Source organism: Kogia breviceps, chromosome 15 (genome assembly GCF_026419965.1).
Source record: "Kogia breviceps isolate mKogBre1 chromosome 15, mKogBre1 haplotype 1, whole genome shotgun sequence".
NCBI lineage: Eukaryota > Metazoa > Chordata > Mammalia > Artiodactyla > Physeteridae > Kogia > Kogia breviceps.
The window spans coordinates 26,809,628-26,831,942 of record NC_081324.1 but is presented as its reverse complement, the minus strand read 5'-3'; the positions used below and the strand labels follow the sequence as shown (position 1 = coordinate 26,831,942).

General features: G+C 38.1%; 1 protein-coding gene across 3 annotated transcripts; it reads left to right on the top strand.

The window, feature by feature from the left end:
• Window positions 1-1,509: 1,509 nt before the first annotated feature.
• HAUS1 (HAUS augmin like complex subunit 1) lies at window positions 1,510-15,537 on the top strand. Of its 3 annotated transcripts, none has more exons than XM_059041032.2 (9): window positions 1,510-1,593; window positions 2,393-2,567; window positions 9,979-10,114; window positions 11,525-11,659; window positions 12,497-12,620; window positions 13,017-13,082; window positions 13,866-13,937; window positions 14,387-14,434; window positions 15,428-15,537. In XM_059041032.2, the coding sequence occupies exons 1-9, from the start codon at window positions 1,564-1,566 to the stop codon at window positions 15,476-15,478; spliced, it is 837 nt and encodes a 278-aa protein (XP_058897015.1). In that variant the 5' UTR covers window positions 1,510-1,563; the 3' UTR covers window positions 15,479-15,537. The 3 variants fall into 3 exon arrangements, with proteins under 3 accessions (XP_058897015.1, XP_058897017.1, XP_058897016.1); XM_059041034.2 differs by having other exon boundaries at window positions 1,537-2,052; XM_059041033.2 differs by having other exon boundaries at window positions 1,555-1,726.
• The last annotated feature ends 6,778 nt before the right edge of the window (window positions 15,538-22,315 follow it).

Genomic DNA, 22,315 nt, shown 5'->3' with positions numbered 1-22,315 from the left:
AAGAATGGTCCAGAATCAAAAGTCTCATTCTAGAGTGGGCTAGGGCTCAATTTTTCCTCTACAAGCAACTAGTTTCATGGCAGTAGGGACTTTACTTTTTCATTTGAAGTAAAGTGGAAATGATGAAAATAACTTTCTATACCAACCCAATGAAATCAGGGTGGGACTTTTGTTCCTCCTACCGATTTTTTGGTGATATTGAGATCTTTGTGATATGTAGAGAATTTGGCGGGGGTGGGGGGATGTTGGGTATTTTGTGATAGTGGGGATGTTGGGTATTTTGTGATAGTGGAGACTATTAACGTTGCCTTCACTTGCGGCTGTACTGAGAAGGATCTTTCAGCTTCATCCACCAAATCCTGGTTTACACAAAACCTTAATTTGGGTGGGGCATATGAATATGGGTTATAACAGTCATCTCCTAAAACAGCTTGCAAATATTATATGGCCAGCAATCCCTTTCTCTAATATTCTACTTTCTTTTCAAGATGAGCCATGGATACATATGACAGTCCTCCTGGAAATTAGGTGTAGGAACAGGTAAAATTTTGGTTTGTAAAAACAAAGTTCAGGAATATTTTGTAAAAATTATAGTGATGAAAGTGGACAAAGGGCAAAAAGATAACTTTTCCCCCCACTTATCTGGAATTTAGTTAATGAGCAGATACATATTTAACCAAAACAAACAAAAAAAGAAAAAAAAAGCCATACACTATGGTGCTGGCTAGTTAGTTAAATTTCGTTGAAAAGTTTAATTATTTAAAATAGGCATATGACTTAGGAAAAAGATATTTGGTGCTAAGTTATCCACAATTTGATGTTAAACCACATATCACAGAAAGTTGAGTACATGGTCTATGTTTCCTAATGTAACAGTATACTACGGGAGGTTGTGGACAGCAGCATGGTATAACCTGAGGAAGACTGAAACACCCAATAGGAGTCAGAGCACTGTGGTCAGGTTCCAGCTCTACCACCTCACCTTGGTCAAGTCATATACTCCGAGTGTGTGGTTTTAATGTGAAAATAGGTAAAATAATGGGTGTCCATCTATTTTACAGGATTCCTGTGAGAATGAAACAAAAATAGGAAAAGATAGAAAACTATACATTGCCGTAGAAATATAAAGAACCTCTCATGGCGTTAACCACAGAGTGATGGAAGGAGAGAACTTTAGGAAACTCAAGAACTGAATGCAAGAATGGCTGAGTGGCAGTGCCAGTGCCAGCAGTTGTATGCCGTAAACCGTTTTAAAACAGTCTCCAGCACATTTAGAAAGAAAAAACAGCCTGGTTCTAGGCAACTTTAGTTCTTGTCCTGGAGGTGATACCATGGAGAGCGCAGAGAGCTGCGAGGTGATATCAGAGGAGAGACTTGCAGTGCTGAAGCCTTGGACCAGCCTAGTCCAAGGGCTCAGCGCCTGGAGTCCTAGTAAAAAATACAACTCCCAGAAATCCCGGGCCCCAAAGGGGGCGGGCCCAACGGTGTGTGGGCGGGGTCGTCAGAGCAAAAGGGGCGCTTCTCCCGCGAGAAGCTGCTCGAGAAGTGGCGGGAGTGGAGGCTATGGAAGCGCAGGAGGATAAAGAGGCGCAGGTGATGGGGCGGGAGCGGGGCTTTGCTGCATCACGGAAACCACGTCTTTGATACACCCGCCCTGCCGGCGGATCTCCTGGGCGCGCCACTTTGTTTCTCTGCTGATCCATATTTAGTCCCGCCTTCAAGATCTGTGAGCCTCCCCGCCCCACCCCCCTTAGACCATCGCCCCCCACCCCCACCCCTACCCTTGGGGCGGGAGTTTTGAATGAGATAATTACTAGAGTTTCCCTTCCTTTCCCGGCCTTCCCTGCCGGGATTCGGGCTTGGAGAGGGGTTGAGGAGAGCCCCCTGGTGCGAAACCTCCCCCTGGAGACTGGAGGGGGACTTCTGAACCCAAAGTCAACTCCAGCCAAGCCTCGCCGTTCACTGCTGCTTCCTACCAGAATTTTCACACCAGACCTGCTTCAGTGTCTCGCATCCCAGCTCTAGGAGTTTCCTGGCATTGCGGGTCTTGTGGTGTGTTGAGGACAACTCTTTTTTCAGACTTTGCAACTGTAATAATGCCTTAGCACCTGCATATTGAGCTTTAAAGTTATTCGAGTGATGCAAAATATTAGCCTATACTGCTTTCGTAGCTTTGGAAAAGGATAGATTGTTTTCTGGTAGTTTTATTTACTGTGCTTGCTCACTTTTTATTTCCTGACATCTGGTATCTTTCTTAGGATGTGAAGTAAGTAGGATGGCAGAATATTCATGGAAAGCATTTCTTTTGCTACTCATCATTTCTTGGCCATATTTTCTTCGTGCTATTGCAAAAAACAAGGCTTACAAAATTTGTATCCCTTGTAATGGATAGGTTGCTGCCTGGTTGAAAAAAATATTTGGAGATCATCCCATTCCACAATATGAGATGAATCCGCGGACAACGCAGATTTTGCATCACCTTTCAGAACGCAACAGGGTCCGGGACAGGGATGTCTGCCTGGTAATAGAGGACTTGAAACAGAAAGCAAGGGAATATGAATCAGAAGGTGAGATTAATTCCAGAGTTTTGAATGAGATAATAACTAGAGGTAGCCAAATTGTTTAACACTGAAGTATACAAGATTGATTTAGTGTAGACTACTTGTCAGTTTTGCTTCTTTATTTTACCCAGATTTGTCTTATACTGTGTTCTTATAGTAACTTAATCATAAATTTCATTATAGTATATATTTTATTGATACTCTGATGGTGAAACAGTAACCCCTAAAAGATAAGAGTCTAAACTTATTAGCCTGACATATACGATACCTGTGGTTTTTCACTTACATATCTTTTGGTCTCTTTCCAGTCTCCATGCTTTAGTTATAATGAGCCATCATGACACCTGAGGTGGCAGCCATGAACTGTGACTTGAACAAATCACTCTGTTGCCATGTATTCATGGGACTGCATGAGAATTTTCTGCTGCGCATATGTAGTTTAAAAAAGTGTATTCAACACATCCATTGTCTTTATAACACAAACCACAAAAATAAAGATTGGGAATATACAAAAGAGGAGAGAAGTGAGATCTACATTTGCCTACACTTAAGCAGGTGTATGGCATATGTTACATATGTTGTTTTGAATGTAGAGCAATTTATATTGTAAATCTATTGCATATGTGCTTTTTTCCAGTTTTCTTTTAAAAAAATAAGTATGTAGTAAAATGACTTTTTGTTTGGTGTACTGTTTTAACACACATGGATTCTGAGAACCACCCCCACGGCTAAGATGCAGAACAGTTCTGTCACCCCGAAACTCCTCCCCTGTGATGATCCTTTGTAGTCATACTCTCCCGTATGCCTTTAAACTTGTTTAAATTTTAAATGATTTTATTTTAGTAGTTATTAAAATACAGTATGGAGAAAGGGGCTTTGAGTCCAGAAAAATCTTATTTTGCAAGAGCTTTCTTTTTGTCTATACTATTATGTAATGAAAATTCGAATGATTTTAAAAGTAAGATTATTCATGGCTGTCCTTGAGTACTTTTTAGAGTGGCATATATTAAGTAGCAAATGTTTCTAGTAATATATACAAAATTTTGACACAATTTACTATACTAAAGTATCCAGAAGAGCCCTGCCACCATTGATATCTTAACTCTACACATCATGTACTTTATTTTTTAAAAAATATTTATTTATTTAGGCTGCACCGGGTCTTAGTTGTGGCGTGTGGGCTCTTAGTTGCGGAATGCGGACTTCTTAGTGGTTGAATTAGATTCAGTAGTTCTTGAATTAGATTCAGTAGTTAGTGTCCTTTTAGGAATTTGTCCATTTCATCTAAGTTATCTAAATTTCTGGGTACAATCGTTCATAGTATTCCTTTATAATCCTTTTTATTAAGTAGGTAGATCAGTGGAATGTACTGTCTTCTGATGCTAGTAATTTGAGTCTTTTTTCTTCTTAGTCAATCTAGGTGAAGGTTATAGCACAGGAAAGTCTGCTCAATATATATATATTTTTAAGGAAATGACAGTCACCTGATATTCATAGTGGTGTGCTTTATAGTTTATTTTATTGCTATTGTTTTAATTTTTTAAATATTTATTTATTTATTTGGTCACATTGAGTCTTAGTTGCAGCAGGCCGGCTCCTTAGCTGCGGTTTGCCGGCTCCTTAGTTGTGGCATGCGAACTCTTAGTTGAAGCATGCATGTGGGATCTAGTTCCCCAATCAGGGATCGAACCTGGACCCCCTCATTGGGAGCATGGAGTCTTAACCACTGTGCCATCAGGGAAGTCCCTCTGCTCAATATTCTGTAATAACCTAAATGGGGAAAGAATTTGAAAAAGAATAGGTACTCTATATGTATAACTGAATCACTTTGCTGCACACCTGAAACTAACACAACACTGTTAATCAACTATATTCCAATACAAAAAAAAATTATTTTTTAATCTAGGTGAAGGTTTTTCAATTATGTTGAGCTTTTCAAGGAACTAGCCTTTGGTTTTAATGATTTTTTTCTTCTTTTTTAATCTATTTTATTAACTTTCACTCTGTTCTTTATTATTTCTTTCCTTTGGCTTGCTTTAGGTTTAGTCTGCTCTTCTTTTTTAAATGTTTTAAGCTTAGGCTATTGATTTGAGATCTTTCTTCTTTTTTAACATAGGAATTTACAACTATAAATTTCCCTCTAAGCATTGGTTTAGGTGCATCCCCTAAGTTTTGGTATGTTATGCCTTCATTTTCATTCACCTCAAAGCATTTGATTTCTTTTTGACCCATTGTTTATTGGGAGTATGTTGTTTAATTCCACATATTTATGAGTTTCCCAAATTTCTTTCTAATTTCTAATTTCATTCCATTGTAATGGGGGAATACTTTGTATTATATGATGGTATTATCATTACAAAATATCCCTGTTTATCTCTAGTAACATTTTTTGTTAAAAAGTCTATTTTATCTGATATTAGTATAGCCACTTCAGCTTTCTTATGGTTGCTGTTCGCATTATATCTTTTTCCATCCTTTATTTTCATTGCACTTTGCTCTATTGCACTTCACAGATATTGTAGGGTCTTTTTTTTACAAGTTGAAGTTTTGTGGCAACCCTATGTTGAGCAAATCTATCATTTTTCCAATAGCATTTGCTCACTTTGTATCTCTTACATTTTGGTAATTCTCACAATATTTCAGACTTTTACATTTCTCTCTCCGTCTCCTTGGGCCTCCATATTCCCTGAAACATAACAAATTGAAAATAGTCCTATTAATAACCCTACAATGGCCTCTAAGTGTTCAGGTGAAAGGAAGTCACATGCCTCTCACGTTAAATCAAAAGCTAGAAATGATGAAGCTTAGTGAGGAAGGCATGTTGGAAACCAAGACAGGCTGAAAGCTAGGGCTCTTATGCCAGACAGTTAGCCAAGTTGTGAATGCAAAAGAAAAGTTCTGGAAGGATATTAAAAGTGCTACTCCAGTGAGTCATTTCCACTTTCAAGTCATTCTTTAATAAATACATTTCATAAGGCTATAGCTGGCATAGATAGTGATTCCTCTAATGGATATTTACTTTAATTGAAAATCTCTGGAAAGAATTCACCATTCTAGATGCCACTGAAAACATTCATGATTTGTGGGAAGAGGTGAAAATATCAGCATTAGCAGGAGTTTGGAAGAAGTTGATTTCAGCCCTCATGGATGACTTTGAGGGGTTCAAGACTCCAGTGGAGGAAGTAACTGCAGGTGTGGTGGAAATAGCAAGAGAACTAGACTTAGAAGTGCAGCCTAAAGATGTGACTGAATTGCTGCCATCTCATGATAAGACTTTCACGGATGAGGAGTCGCTTCTGATGGATGAGCAAAGAAAATGGTTTCTTGAGAAGGAATCTACTCTGGTGAAGATGCTTTGAAGATCGTTGAAATGACAACAAAAGATTTAGTATATTACATAACTTACTTGATTAAAGCAGTGGCAGGGTTTCAGAGGATTAACTCCAGTTTTGAAGGAAGTTCTTGGGTAGAATGCTGTCAAACAGCATTGCATGCTAAGGGAAATCATCTCTGAAAGGAAAAGTCAATCAATGTGGCGAACTCTGTTGTTCTGTTTTAAGAAATTGCCACAGAATTGCCCAGCCTTCAGCATCCATCACCTTGATCAGTCAGCAGCCATCAACATCAAGGCAAGACCCTCCACCAGCAAAAAGATTATGACTCACTGAAGACTCAGATGTGGTTATCATTTTTTAGCAATAAATTTAGCAAAAATTTTAAATTAAGGTATGTACATTGTTTTTTTAGGCACAATGCTATTGCACACTTAATAGACTACAGTATAATATAAACATAACTTTTATATGTCCTGGGAAACCAAAAAATTCACATGACTCTCTTTATTGCAATATTTGCTTTATTGCAGTGTTCTGGAACCCCAGTATCTCTGAGTTATGCCTGAATTTGTATCTTTGAATCTGAAGTGTGTCTCCTGTAGACAACATGTAGTTGGATCCTGTTGTTTTTTTCAGTCTTATAATCTCTGCCTTTGGGTTGGATTGTTTAATGCATTCCCATTTAATGTTATTATTGATATAGTTGTATTTATATCTGCCAATTTACTTTTCATTTTCTATATATTACATCTTTTCTTGTTTCGCTATTTTTCCTTTATCGCTTTCTTTTGCATTAAGTAAATATTTTCTAATGTAACATTTAAATTTCTTCAGTGATTTTTTTACTTCTTTTTTTCAGTTCTTTTTAGTGTTGCTCTGAGGTTTGCAACTAAATCTTATCAGCTCAGCTTCATATTTGTACTAGCTTAATTCCAGTGAGATAGAGAAATGTTGCTCCTATGTATCTCTGTTCCTCTTTTCCCCCCTTTTGTGGTATTATTGTTACACATATTACATCTAACAATATTATGGACTCAACAGTATACTGTTATATTATTACGTAACTGTCTGTAGTTACTTCCTTAGCCCTTTACACCTTTACTACCACCACATCCTTTGTGCTATTTTTATTACATTTCTATAACCCAACAATACCTTATATAAATATTATTTTATCCAGTTGCTTTTTAAGTCAGTTAAGAGAAAAACAAGGAAAAAAATGCATTTATGCTCTTTATAATTCTGCATTTACCTTTACTGATAATTCATTGCTTTTTGTGCGCGTTTGAATTACTGTTTGGGGTCACTTGCTTTAAGCCTGCAGAACTTCCTTTAACATTTATAAGTTGGGTCTGGTGACAATGAAATTCTCTCAGTTTTTGTCTATCTGGGAGTCTTTATTTTGCATTTATTTTTGAAAGAAAGCTTTGCTACGTGTAGGATTCTTGCTTGACAGTTTGCTCTTTGAGCACTTTGAATATATTATCCTGTTGCCTTTTGGTCTCCGTTGTCTCTGTCAAGAAGTTGACTGTTAATCTTACTGAGGTTTCCTAGTATATGTCATTTTTCTTTTGCTGTTTTCAAGATTTTCTCCTTGTCTTTTTTTTTTTTTAATAAATTTATTTATTTATTTATTTATTTATTTATTTATTTATTTAGGGCTGTGTTGGGTCTTTGTTGCTGCTCATGGGCTTTCTCTAGTTGCGGTGAGCGAGGGCTAGTCTTCGTTGCAGTGCACGGGCTTCTCATGGTGGTGCCTTCTCTTGTTGCAGAGCACGGGCACTATGCATGCGGGCTTCAGTAGTTGTGGCACACAGGCTCAGTAGTTGTGGCGCACGGGCTTAGTTGCTCCGTGGCATTTGGGATCTTCCCGGACCAGGGCTTGAACGCGTGTCTCCTGCATTTGCAGGCAGATTCTTAACCACTGTGCCACCGGGGAAGCCCCCTCACTGAATTTTAATAGATTTTCTTGAGCAAATGTTTCTTCATTTGCTGTTTGTCCTTAGGGGCATTTCCAGAAGCTTTAAATGGTTGTGTTTTGTTTGGGGGTTTTGTTTTGTTTTGTTTTTTGGGGTTTTTTTTACAATTTTCACCAGTTTCACTGGAGTGTAGGTGAGCAGAGCTCCTCACACTGTTATGTTGGAAGTCAGACTCCTGGTGGATTGATTTTTGGCAAAGATGACAAGACAATTTAATGCAGGAGAGAATAGCCTTTTCAGTGAACAGTGCTGGGATAGGTGGATATCCACATGTACAGAATGAAATTGCACCCTGCCTCATAACACATGTAAGAATTAACTCAAGGGCTTCCCTGGTGGCGCAGTGGTTGAGAATCCGCCTGCCGATGCAGGGGACATGGGTTCGTGCCCCGGTCCGGGAAGATCCCATGTGCAGCGGAGAGGCTGGGCCTGTGAACCATGGCCGCTGAGCCTGCAGCGTCCAGAGCCTGTGCTCTGCAACGGGAGAGGCCACAACAGTGAGAGGCACGCATCTGAGAAAAAAAAAAAAAAAAAAGAATTAACTCAAAATGAATGAAAAGCCTAAAAGTAAGATCTGAATCTAAAACTCAGAAGACAACATATGTGTATATCTTCATGACTTTGGATTTGGCAATGGTTTCTTAGCTATGATACCAAAAACACAAGCAACAAAAGAAAAGTAGGTAAATTGAACATCATCAGAATTAAAAACTTTTGTCCTCAAAGGACACCGTCAAGTAGATGAAAAGACAGCCCACAGAGTGGGAGAAAATATTTGCAAATTGTATATCTGATAAGGGACTTATATCTACAATAAATGAAGAATTCTTACAACTGAATAATAAAGAGACAACCCAGTTAAAAATGGATAAGGGAGGGAATTCCCTGGCAGTCCACTGGTTAGGACCCCACGCTTCCACTGCAGGGGCCCAGGTTCTATCCCTGGTCAAGGAACTAGGATCCCATAAGCTGCGGACAAAAAAAAAGGTTAAGGGATATGAATATACATTTCTCCCAAGAAGATATACAAATGGCCAGCAAGCACAGCATCATTAGCCATCAGGGAAATGCAAGTCAAAACCACATAACACTTCACACCTACAAGGATGGCTATAATCAACAAGACAAGGTCGGGCTTCCCTGGTGGCGCAGGGGTTGAGAGTCCGCCTGCCAATGCAGGGGACACGGGTTCATGCCCCGGTCCGGGAAGATCCCACATACCGCGGAGCGGCTGGGCCCGTGAGCCATGGCCGCTGAGCCTGCATGACCGGAGCCTGTGCTCCGCAATGGGAGAGGCCACCCACAGCAGTGAGAGGCCTGCGTACCGCAAAAAAAAAAAAAAAAAGGTCTTGGATTATCATCTTATTGATCATTATTCAGTTCTATGAATGATCACGGTGCAAAAAAATAAATAATACAGCTGTTGGGGAAGATGACAATGTGGAAAAATTAGAACCTTCATACATTTCTGGCAGGAATGTAAAAATCAATAGCTTTGGAAAACAGTCTAGCAATTCTTCAAATAGTTAAACATAGAGTTACCATATGACCAGCAGTTCCACTCCTAGTTATATACCCAAGAGAAATGGAAACATATGTTTATGTAAAAACCCATACGTGAGTGTTTATAGCAGCATTATTCGTAATAGCCAAAATGTGGGAGCAATCCAAATATTCATCAATGGATGAATGGATAAATAAAATATGGTAAATCTATACAATGGAATATTATTCTTCCATAAAAGGGGATGAAGTACTGACTGATCCCTGCTACAGAACGGATGAACCTTGAAGCCATTATGCTAAGTGAGAGAAGCCAGTCACAGAGGATCACATATTATATGACACCAATTATATGACATTATATGTCCAAATTTGGCAAATAAATAGAGACAGAATGTAGGTTAGTGGTTGCTAGGGCTTCATGGGTTGGGTAGCTGGAAAATAATGACTGAGGAGTGTGGGATTTCTTTTTGGGGTGATGAAAATGTTCTAAAATACTTTAGGTGAGTGGATTATATGTTATGTGAAAGATTACAATAAAGCTGGTAAAATTAAAGCAAAACAAAGATCTTAGTTACCATAAAACTCATATCTTTTCAGCCAAGCATCTTCAAGACCTTCTCCTGGAGAGTGTGAATTTTTCCCCTGCCAATCTCTCTAGCACTGGTTCCAGGTATCTGAATGCTTTGGTTGACAGTGCTGTGGCCCTTGAAACAAAGGATACCTCCCTAGCTAGGTAATTCTTGTGACAATTTTAATTTCTGCAGTCATATTATACATTGTAAGGTCTTGACCTAAGGAGCTTTTGTTTCTCAGGGTAATTCTGTATAGGAAATGAGCAGTGTATGCAGAAATACTGAATTTAGTTAACTCCTCATCATTGCTAGCGAGTATGTATAACTACTTCAGATAAACTTGGTATTGGTTAAATTTTAATGTTTTCTTCTTTCAGGATTAGGTTTGTGAAGGCTGGCTCTCATGTATATTTGAAGAGGGATTAGGTAGCACATCATTCCCTATAAACAGTAAAAAGAGCAGTAGGCTTAATCACCTGGTTGAGCGTAGAGTAGTGATTTTTGGTCGTATCCCTACCCTATTGGATAGAGTAGGTTAAAGACCTTCAATTCTTTGTGACAGGCATTTCACCTATATAACGACATTATCCTTCTAACAACCTTAAGAGGAAACTGAGGCTCGGTAGAGGTGGGTTAAATAACTTCTCTGAGCTAGTAAATGGCAGGCTTGGGATTCAAACCCGGTCTGACTCAAAAGTCCATAGGACTATCACTGTTGGCTGCATCTTAGCTAGGACTACCACTACAACTTATAATCAGAGAATTGTATGGCCATTCTGCTTAACTGCTAATATAAGAGCTTGGAATATATATAAATATATATATATATATATATATATATATAGACATATATAAATAAATATATATGTACACACACACACACTTAAATAGTAGAGTTTTAGATATAAGATCATGTAGGCCGTATGGCAGCAGAAATCTAGACTTGAATTAAGTCAATTCAGCAGACACGAAATACTAATTATATCCTAGGCATAATCTGTATAACTCTTTATGTAACTACCTGTCTCCCTCCTCCCTCTCCCTTCCTCCCTCCCTATATATATGTGTGTGTATATTATATATGTGTATGTGTGTATATATATGTGTGTGTGTGTATATATATATATATATATATATATATATATATATATATATATATGTATAGTTATACATATAAGCACTGGGGAAGCAGAAATGAATAGAATGATGAATGCCAGCAAGTACAGTCCCTGCTCATGGTAAATTAACAGAGATGGACATGTAAAATTATAACATAGTATGACAGCTGCAACACTACAGTAATGTACAAGCTGTAGCTAGGAAGCACAGAGAAAGGAGTAGTGAATTCCGGAATGGGAGTAAATCTTATTTGAGTTTTGAAGGACAAATGGAAATTTGCCAGCTGAAGAAGCTTATTCCAGACAGTGAGAACAGTGTGTAAAATAATATAGAGGTATGAAGCAGCATGGTTAAAGAAGAATCCACATAGAAATAAAATCACTTTTAGAAATGAGGAATAATTGTAATTCTTGTCCTTAATGTCCATTTATGTGACTAGATTCTTCTTTTAGTTTTATCCCTGCAGTGAATGATTTGACCTCTGATCTTTTTTGCACCAAATCCAAAAACGAAGAAATCAAGCTTGAATTGGCGAAACTTGAGAAAAATCTAACTGCAACTTTAGTATTAGAAAAATGTCTACAAGAGTAAGTAATTGAGTTGGAAGTGGTGACAATTTTTATTATAAAGGCAGTAACAGGACATTAGTTTTGGCGATAGATATGATTTAAAATAACACATTAGGAAATGGGAAGATACAATGTTTTTTTAAGTAGAAAATGACTTGGGTGAAGGTAGGAGTGGTTGAGTACATATTTTTACCTTTTACTTTATACAGTTTCTTTTTTCTCTCTGTTTTACAAATAACCTGTTAATAATTTTCAAAATGTATGTGAATTTTTAATTTTTACTTATAAACTATGGTGCAACTTAAAGTCATGTTATATTTTGTTGCCCTTTCTTACTAGAGCTATGGTACCCCTCTTGATGCTTTGGACCTTCTTTAGATCCCTGTAGCCCCAGAGATTAGATGCTGTGGATCAGGAGTATGTGTATGCACAAGTAATTTACTGGTGTGTAAATTTATCCAACAAATATTGACTATGTATATGCAAAGCACTGTGTCATGTCACATTTAGGAGAGAGGCCTTTGGGACCTCCATAATTCAAATTGACTTTAGGATCTGTTAAGTCAGTTTTTTGAGCAGCAGATCTTTCTCCAAGAATAATTGACATAGATTAATCTTAAAATTATTTAGTATTCCTTGAGAAAAATCCCAGATGGCAACATGGAGGGAAAGATGACCTAGAAGGGTGCATGATAGCCAGTCTGGCATATAAAATTTATGGTAGAAAATCCAGCAAGTGTGTTATCTCTTGTTGATACTCTTGGCTAATCCAGAGTTGAATCAAAAAAGTAGTAGAGCTTCCTTTTTATAATAATTTCACTGAGAAGAGAATGTTCTCAACTTCATTTTTTAAAGGGATCTCAGGAAGGCAGAGTTGCATCTATCTACGGAAAGGGCCAAAGTTGACAATCGTCTTCAGAACATGGACTTCCTAAAAGCCAAGTCAGAGGAGTTCAGGTCTGGAATTAGAGCTACAGAGGTTTGTATGAAGGACTGAATATTTTTAGCTCTCTTCAGACTTATTTTCAACTCTCATCCTCAGAGCTAGGCAGTATTGTTATTCCCTTTTTACCACCAGGGAACTGCTGAGAAGGCGGGTAACTTGCCTAAGAGGTTACACAGCTACTTAACAGCAGATCCCAATTCAAATGCAGGCTGCCAGGCCCGGAAGCTCAGGCTCTTAAGTACTGCACCCATCTTGTCACAAATCTCTGTCTGAAATGACTCCCCTGCAACATAAAAGTGCTTAGGAGCAGGTGTAGTCCTTCATCTATGATTTATAGCTTCTCTTTACAGTGTTATATGTTGAAAATATTTCATGAGGGTCACTTGCAAAATAATTTTTTAAACTGAACTCCCTTTTTTGTAATTGTAGGAGCAACTTTCAGCCAGAGGAATGGATGCTTCTCTGTCTCATCAGTCACTGGTAGCACTTTCAGAGGTACGCTTACCTTAACCCAATTTAACTTTCTTCAAAATGTTAGTGCACTCTACTTTTTCATTTTTTTCTTTTCATAAAGCTTTATTCTCTATTGACCTGATTTATTTTCCTTTACCGCTGTACTTTATGTTCACCAGTATTTATATCTTTATTGCTAGTTTATATATATTCTTCCATTTGTCTGTTTTCCTTTATTTATTACTATATGCTAGAAACTCTTTGCTGGAGTCAGTTATATGTTATTGATTTATTTATTGAACGAATGTATTGAGGGACTATGTGCTAACCACCTAGGTCCCCCTCTTTCTTCTCTTTCAGTTAAACAGGTCCCATACTCCTATAGAATGCAATTCTGGGGTTTCAGATTGTATAAGCGTTTTATCTATTTTCATGGGAAGAGGGAGAAATGAAGGGTTTTGTTTTACTTTTTTTTCTTAAGATTTTTTGGTAGTTTGATTTTTGGAATTTAAAATTGGCAATTCATAAGTATGTATTTGAGACTCTTAATTATTCCCTGATGTTCTGATTCCTCTTAATTACATTATTTTGTATTCCTAGGCAGCATACTTAAATCTTATTCCTAATAAATGGGAGTATAACTTCTATTTTAGCATCTTCTAAGGATTGTTTCCATTTGTTATCCATTTATCTTTGAAGCTCTTTATTTGATACATTATTTAAACTATTCTAATGTTAATGCTTTGTCATGTTTTATTTCAGAAATAGACAGTGTTTAGTTGCATTGTGAATATCTCTATTACTCTGTGTTATTTTCACCCCCAGAGATTGGCAGAACTAAAACGACAGACTATACCTTTGAAGAAAAAATTGGAGTCCTATTTAGATTTAATGCCGGTAATTATTTTTATGAAATAAAAAAAAAAAAATGTTCCTCTTTTCCACCTTTCCCCAAGGGCACTAAATGGTCATGAAAATACTGGGTCCATGTTTAAGGATTTAAAATCTATGCTGAGGGACTTCCCTGGTGGTCCAGTGGCTAAGACTCCATGCTCCCAACGCAGGGGGCCGGGGTTCAATCCCTGGTCAGAGAACTAGATGCCACAAGCCTCAACTAAGAGTTCACATTCTGCAACTAAAGATCCCACATGCCACAGCTAAGACCCGGTGCAGCCAAATAAATATTTAAAAAATAAATAAAGTCTGCTGAATTTTAGTATTGTATGTACATTGGATATACTTTCTACAACATTTTTTGCCTTTTGAAAAGGATTGTTATATTCTTTTTCCCCTTGCATCCTAGCTGAGGCAACATAACCTTTCCTTATTTTGTTTTCCTTTAAAAGAATCCATCTCTTGCTCAGGTGAAAATTGAAGAAGCAAAGCGAGAATTAGTAAGTAGTTCCATTTTTTCCTTCCGATTTTTAAAAAACAAATGCTGACATAGCTAAAGCTCCTTCCTCCTTTCCTTTCTACTCAGAGGTGAGCCACAGTCCCAGACTTGGCTGTGTATCATTATCATGCATCTTTTAATACTTTTTTGGCCTATATGTATTTTTTTTTCATAAAAAATACATAGTGGTCTTTTAAAATTTTGTATAGATTTTCCTGGATGGAAAAGGAGGGTTGAGAGATATAGAATATTCTAGGCAAAAGGAATTAACAAAAGCATAAGAGCCAAAAAATGGAGGACTTTTTCAAGCTTTGGCAAGTGAAGCAGTCCAGCTGCTTAGGAGTATGCAGTGGAAGATAGGGCTGAAGAAGGTCAATTGGTTTATGAGATGAATGAAGGACCTTAAATATAAAGAAGGTTGTTCTTGGAGGCTGTAGGGGACCACTGAAAGTTGTTCTGTGTTACCTTGTGTTTTAAGCTAAAGAGAAATGTGATAAAGGTTATGCTTTTTGATCAGGCCAGTTGTTTAAGAAGATTTTTCTGGAATCAGTGTATAGGGTGGATTGGAGGAGGGAAAAAGAAAATTGCAGTACTTGGCCTGTTTAGGCCAGATGAGAAGTAATGAGAACAGTGGCAATGAGATCGGAAAAGAGTGATGTGAGAGACATTGCAGAAGTATCTTGCTTAAGGAGTAAAGGTCAGAAAAATCTATTCAAGTATCACTGCAGTCATTCACCTCTCTAAAGGTTCCCCCCAACCTTTTAATGTTTAATAGCATCAGGAGTCTGAAAACTTTTGGGGTGTGGGCAGTGGAGAAATATAAAAGTAAGAGGAATATCTCAAAGAATATTTAATATTTTGTAATGGTATTCTTAAAAATTTCTGTTTCAATGTTTTTCCTGTTTGCTTCCCTTATTTTAAATAACATTAGAAGTTAGAGCACCTTCTTTATGTCCTTATTTATAACATTTATGCTGTTTCTTTCTTCCTTTAGGATACTGTTGAAGCTGAACTTACAAAGAAAGTAAACATGATGGAACTGTGACCAGAGCCAAATAAATTTCATCTTTCTTAACAAAATAAACTGAATAGGACTTTAAAGAATTATTTCTTCATGGCATTCCTTATACCTTAATTTCTGTGTTCTTAGATGAGATAATAATGTCATTATTGATAGAATAGTGGTTTCTGATTGTGTATTAAATTTTTATGCTCAAATACATAGTTTTCATATGAAAAAACATTGGTTTTCTATGTTGTTGGTGGTTAAACATCCTTCAGTAGTTCTCTTAGGTGAACTGTGACTGTTGTCCTGCAGTCGCTCACTAAGTCAGCTAAGTGAAAGGGAAAGGTTCTGCAACTTCAGTTATGTTTCTCCCACACCTCCGATCAGCTGACCTGCCTACCTCCAAATGTTAATATATGCAGGAATTTGGTTTATGAAAAAGATGACCTTTTAAATCAGTAGTAGAGAGATAGATAATTCAACACATGGTGCTAGATCTGTACTTCACCCCTTATATCAGGGTAATTTCAAGGGATCAAAGATTTAAATATTTTTTTAAAAAGTTAGTAAAAGAAATCATGGAGGAGTTTTAATGTTTTGATTTTTAAATAATCACAGATTCAGAAACTTATGACAAATCCAGGAGCCATATAAAAATGATTGAAATGTTTGAAAATTTTGAAATACCAAAACTTCCTGTATGGCAAAATCTTTCATAAATAAAATCAAACCATGACAAATGTAGTGTAGAGAAGAAGAGAGATTTTTCACTATGTAGCTTTTTGGACTTCAAAAAATTTTGTAGCATGGAATCAAGAAGCAATTAGTTTTTTGAAGATTATCTAATTGACCTTAAAAATTTCCCTCCTCTCCTTTTCCACAAATATGTGGCTAAAGACATTTGTATTTCCTTTTTTGGAGACTGTCCATTTCCTTTAGCCATTTAGGTATGGTGGTTTGATCTTTTTCTTAACAGTTTAAGACAGCTCCTGATGTGTTAGCTATATTTGAATTGTAAATATTTTCCAAGTTTGTCGTTTGTCTTTTAACTTAATTGCTGTGCTTTTTGGTAAGGTAACTTGGTAGGTTGACTGTGGAAATAACCACCATAATTCTTCCCATCCCTGTGCACTCACACTTATATTGTGACCTTGCTACTTCTCCCATTGAGAGGTGGAGTCTATATCTAGCAAATATTAGAAAAACAGAGGATTAAAAACTGGTTGTATGGGACTTCCCTGGTATTCCAGTGTTTAAGAACCACCTTCCAATTCAGGGGATGTGGATTTGATCCCTGGTCGGGGAACTAAGATCCCACATGCCGTAGGGCAATTAAGCCTGTGCACCACAACTAGAGAGCAGCCCACACACCACACCAAAGAGCCAGTGCAGCACAACTAAGACCTGATACAGCCAAATAAATAAAATAAATTAAAAAAAAAAAAAAAAACTGGTTTTGCATTGGAACTTGCCCTCTCTTACTGCTCTAGAATTCTGAGACTACCATGTGAAGAAGCCTGGACTATTGGAGGATGAGCTGAGACTAGTAATTCCAGCTGAGCCCTGTTCCAACCCCAAGACCAAACAGGCTGCCAACTGCCAAATATGTGAATGAGTCCTTCTTATACTGTCCAGCCCCATTTGAGCCACTAGCAGATTGCAGAGATCAACCACACTGACCCAGGCTAGAAGCCAACAGAGTCAACCCTTAGAATCATGAGAAATAAGAAATGATTGTTTGAAGCTTATTTTAAGTTTGGGGCTGGTTGTTAGCTGCAGTAGCTAGTTGATAAAAGTAGCTTTTGAAACTTAACGTTCAAAGAAAAAGGAGAGCAAAAAACATACAGTATAAGAATCAAAAAACAGGGACTTCTCTGGTGGTCCAATAGGTAAGGCTTCATGCCAATGCAGGGGGCCTGGGTTTGATCCCTGGATGGCAAACTAGATCCTGCATGCATGCCACAACTAAGAGTCTGCTTGCCACAACTAAGAAGTCTACATGCCACAACTAAGACCTGGCGCAGCCTAAATAAATAAAGAAATAAATAATAAGACAGAGGCAAGCCAGATTTGGCTCACAGATAGTATTTGTCAACTCCTGCCCTACAACAATAGGTATAAAATGAAAACAAAGAGGTATAGCTAATACATCAATTGTGGAGTTAGCATGGAATCATAAAAAATGCTCAGTCCAAAAGAAGTCAGGAAATGAAAAAAAAGGAAAAGATGAGACAAATAGAAAACAAGATGGTAGATTTACACACAACCATATCAATAATCGCATTAACTGCAAATGATTTAAATACTCCAATTAAGAAGCAGAGATTGTCAGCTAGAATTAAAAAATCAAGACTCAGTTAAATGCTGTCCCCAAACAACCCACTTTAAAGATAACAGGTAGATTAAAAGTAAAATCATGGAAATTATATACAATGTAAACAGTAACTTAAAGTTTATAGTAATATCAAAATAGATGTTAGAACAGGAGATAAAGTTGTACATTTCATAGTGATAAAGAAGCCAAAATCATCCAATGGGGAAAGAATAGTCTTATGGTGCTGGGACAATTAGATGTCCAAATGAAAAAAATAAAGTTGGACCCTTAGCTCACAGTGTATATAGAAACTAACTCAAAATGAATCAAAACCTTCAATATGAGCTAAAACTATAAAACTCTTAGAGACAAGTCACAATCTTGGATATGACAAAGGATTCTTAGATATGAAGCCAAAAGCACAAGCAACAAAAGAAAAAAATAGTTAAATTGGACTTTATGAAAATTGAAAACTTTTGTGTTTCAAAGGACACCATTAAGAAAGTGAGTAGGCAATCTACAGAATGTGGGGAAATATTTGCAAATCATATATCTGATAAGGGACTGGTATCCAGAATCTATAAAAACTCACAACTCGGGGGCTTCCCTGGTGGCGCAGTGGTTGAGAGTCTGCCTGCCGATGCAGGGGACATGGGTTCGTGCCCCGGTCCAGGAAGATCCCACATGCCGTGGAGTGGCTGGGCCTGTGAGCCATGGCCGCTGAGACTGCGCTTCCAGAGCCTGTGCTCCGCAACGGGAGAGGCCACAACAGTGAGAGGCCCGCATACCACAAAAAAAACAAAACAAAACAAAACAAAATCACAACTCAATAATAAAAGACAACCCAATTACAAATGGGTAAGGGATTTGAATAGACATTTCTCCAGTGTGTATATGTGTATATATATATATATATATATATATATATATATATATATATATGCCTAATAAGCACATGAAAAGATGCTTGACATCATTAATTATCAGGGAAATAAAAATCAAAAACTCAGTGAGACACCATCTCATACCCACTAAGATGGCTAGAATAAAAGAGACATAATGACAAGTGTTGGTGAGGATGTGGACAAATTGGAACCCTCATACACTAATTGTAGGATGGTAATATGGTACAGTCATTTTGGAAAACAGTTTGGCAGAGTCTCAAATTACTAAATATCAAGTTACCTTCTGACCCAGCAACTCAACTCTCAGCTGTATACCCAAGAGAAATGAAAACACATGTGCATACAAAAATTTATGCATGAATTTATGCAGCAGCATTATTCATAACAATCCAAATGCCCATCAATGGGCAATGTGGTATAGCCATACAATGGAATATTATTTAGTCATAAAAAGGAATGAAGTACCCAGACATGCTACAACATGGATGAAACTTGAAACCATATGCTAAGGGAAAGAAGCCAGTCACAAAAAATCACACATTGTAGGATTCCATTCATATGAAGTGTCCAGAAATATATAGAGGTAGAAAGCAAATTGATGACTGAAGGATGAGGGATAGGGAGTAATAGCTAAAGGGTACAGAGTTCCTTTTGAAGTAATGGTTGCAAATGTCTGTGAATACATTGAAAACCATTGAATTATATACACTTAATTTTTTTAAAGATAGCTATTATTATTATTATTGGCTGCATTGGGTCTTTGATGCTGCGCGGGGACTTTCTCTAGTTGCAGCAAGCAAGGGCTACTCTTCGTTGCAGTGCATGGGTTTCTCATTGCAGTGGCTTCTCTTGTTGTGGAGCACGGGCTCTTGGTGCGTGGGCTTCAGTAGTTGCAGCACACGGGCTCAGTAGTTGTGACTCATGGGCTCTAGGGTGCGTGGACTTCAGTAGTTGTGGCATACAGGCTTAGTTGCTCCGTGGCATGTGGGATCTTACCAGACCAGGGCTCGAACCCGTGTCCCCTGCATTGGCAGGCGGACTCCTAACCACTGTGCCACCAGGGAAGTCCTATATGCACTTTAAATGGGTGAATTGTAGGGTAAGGGAACTATATCTCAATAAAGCTGCTGAAGAGAAGGTATACAGATTAAAAAGGAAGAAGTAAAAACATTTTTATTCACAAATGGAGTTAGTAAAGTGAGCATCCATGCCAGAAAGGTAGGAAAAGAAGAGCAAAATAAACCCAAAGAAAGTAGCAGGAGGAAATAATGAAGATATGAGCAAAAATTAATAAAACAAAATAAATACAATAGAGAGGATCAACAAAGTGAAGAGTTGGTTCTGTAAAAAAATAAAACTAGAAATCTGCTGCATCATCTACATTTTTTGGCCGTGCCATGCGGAATGTGGGATCTTAGTTCCCCGATCAGGGATCAAACCCACGTCCCCTGCATTGGAAGCGTGGAGTCTAAACCACTGGACCACGAGGGAAGTCACTCGTCTAAATTTTTAAGTGTATAGTTGTTTATATCCTCTATTTCCAGAATCTGAAGTGAATCCCCTTTGGTTACTTGTTCCAGTAGGATTGGGGGTTTTAAAAAAGGGCTGGTCTAGGAAGCCAGGAAACCTGGGTACAGAGGGCAAAGAGAAGTAGACTAGGTCATGGAGGAGTCAGGGGCATGGCTCAGGCTGACAGTCCGTCCATTTGTAGATGTGCCAGGAGGGATGTGAGGTGTGGGCAAACAAGCATCTAAAGCAGCCCCTAATTAAACCTTCTTGCTCTAATGCCATTTCTAGGTCTCTAACCTGCATATTGCTTGGAAATATCAAATATACCCATATGTATGGGTGTGTGTGTGAGAGAGGGACCTCTGTTCTTTTGTCTTTAGTTCTGACTGCATGTCTGTCTATGAGAACCACACCCCTACCCCTACATACTTCTGCATTTATCTCCAATGAACAAAGACACTCTTGGATAATCACAGCAAAATGATCAAATTTAGGAAATTTAACATTGATAAAATTTTATTATCTAATATATAGTCCATACTCAAATTCCTCCAATTGTCTCAATGTGCTTCGTAACAATTGTTTCTCCAATCCAAGATCATACGTTGTATGTAGTTGTCTCTGTCTTAATCCAGTTTTTGATATCTGATTCTGACCATTTTGCCTTTACTGTTTCATTGGAGCCGCATTTCTAGGTCTATGAAACTCCCCCCACTCCAATTCAGCTGTCTGAGCGAGTCCAGTCAGGATGGCACAGACCTAGGGACCATTGCATATGTAGGTCCAACCAAGCCCTACAGAGTCACTATCCTTTGCCCAAAGTTCTGCCCTGTGGGTGGGGGAAGGGGAGGTGCTGTACTGTCAATAGATTTGCCTTTGCCTATACTAAATTAAGAACTCATGACCTTGGCAGGGGCTTGAGTTACCAGCAGAATGGGATTAGCTATTGCAGCTTCTGCTCCTTGGGAAGCATGTGAAACTGAATATTGGGTAAGAAGTGCAGCTTGAATGAAGAGATGCTCCTCATCAAATGTGTCTGAAGCTATTTTAAGAGAAGACTGAGGATTGTGTGTGGATGTCCTTGGAGCCTGTTTGGTTGCCAGGGGAACTTTTTCTTGTGAGTTATCACAGGAGCACGTGACAGCTGGCTCACCATAGTCTGGCTCTGACCCTGTGCCAGGACAGCTGATGCCCGGGCTTTGATGACACACCACTCAAAAAGGCTGCTCTGCCAACTTTATTTAGTACTATGATGCATGGATGTCCTCTTATTAGCACAGCTTCCTCTCACATTGTGCAGGTTTGTTTTCAGGTTTATCTTACAGTGCTCAGATCTCGTATTTACAGTTTTCTTTCAATTCTGCAGCAACAGCTGTGGGCTGACAGCCTGCCTCCACTGTGTTGGGAGGGAGAATTGCTGTATTTTCCACAGCATGTTCAGACACTGAGCATAAAACCTGGCTCTTATACTACCTAGCAATGTGACCTTAAAGACATCAGGTAAACTTAGGAATCGAATGGATATAATAGTCGCCCTACCTGCCCTTTTACTTGTTTTTCACTTATTTATTAACAAATTTTATTAAATACTGTGTGTTGGGTACTGAGGCCACAAAGATAAATAAGAATTTCCCCTCAATCTCAGAGAGGCAGCTTATACATTCACAGAATATCAGACTGGAAGTGATTGTTCAGTCCAAATTTTAGTCTTATAGACAAGGAAATTGAGGCCCAAAGAAATAAAATGACTGCCCAGATCTCACACCCAGTCACTGACCAAGTTGGGATGGGAACCCAGATTGCTTATTTCCCAGCCGAAAGATCTTTCCTCTGTATCACCTACTTTTGGCTAAACCATAATAAGTCTCAATTTCCCTGCTTAGCTTTTTGTTTTTTAAAATAAATTTATTTATTTATTCGTTGCTGCACGTGGGTTTTCTTTAGTTGCATCAAGCGGGGGCTACTCTTTGTTGGATGCACAGGTTTCAGTAGTTATGGCATGCAGGCTAGGTAGTTGTGGCACATGGGCTTAGTTGCTCTGTAGCATGTGGGCTCTTCCCAGATCAGGACTCGAACCCATGTCCCCTGCATTGGCAGGCAGATTCTTAACCACTGCGCTACCAGTGAAGCCCTCCCTGCTTAGCTTTT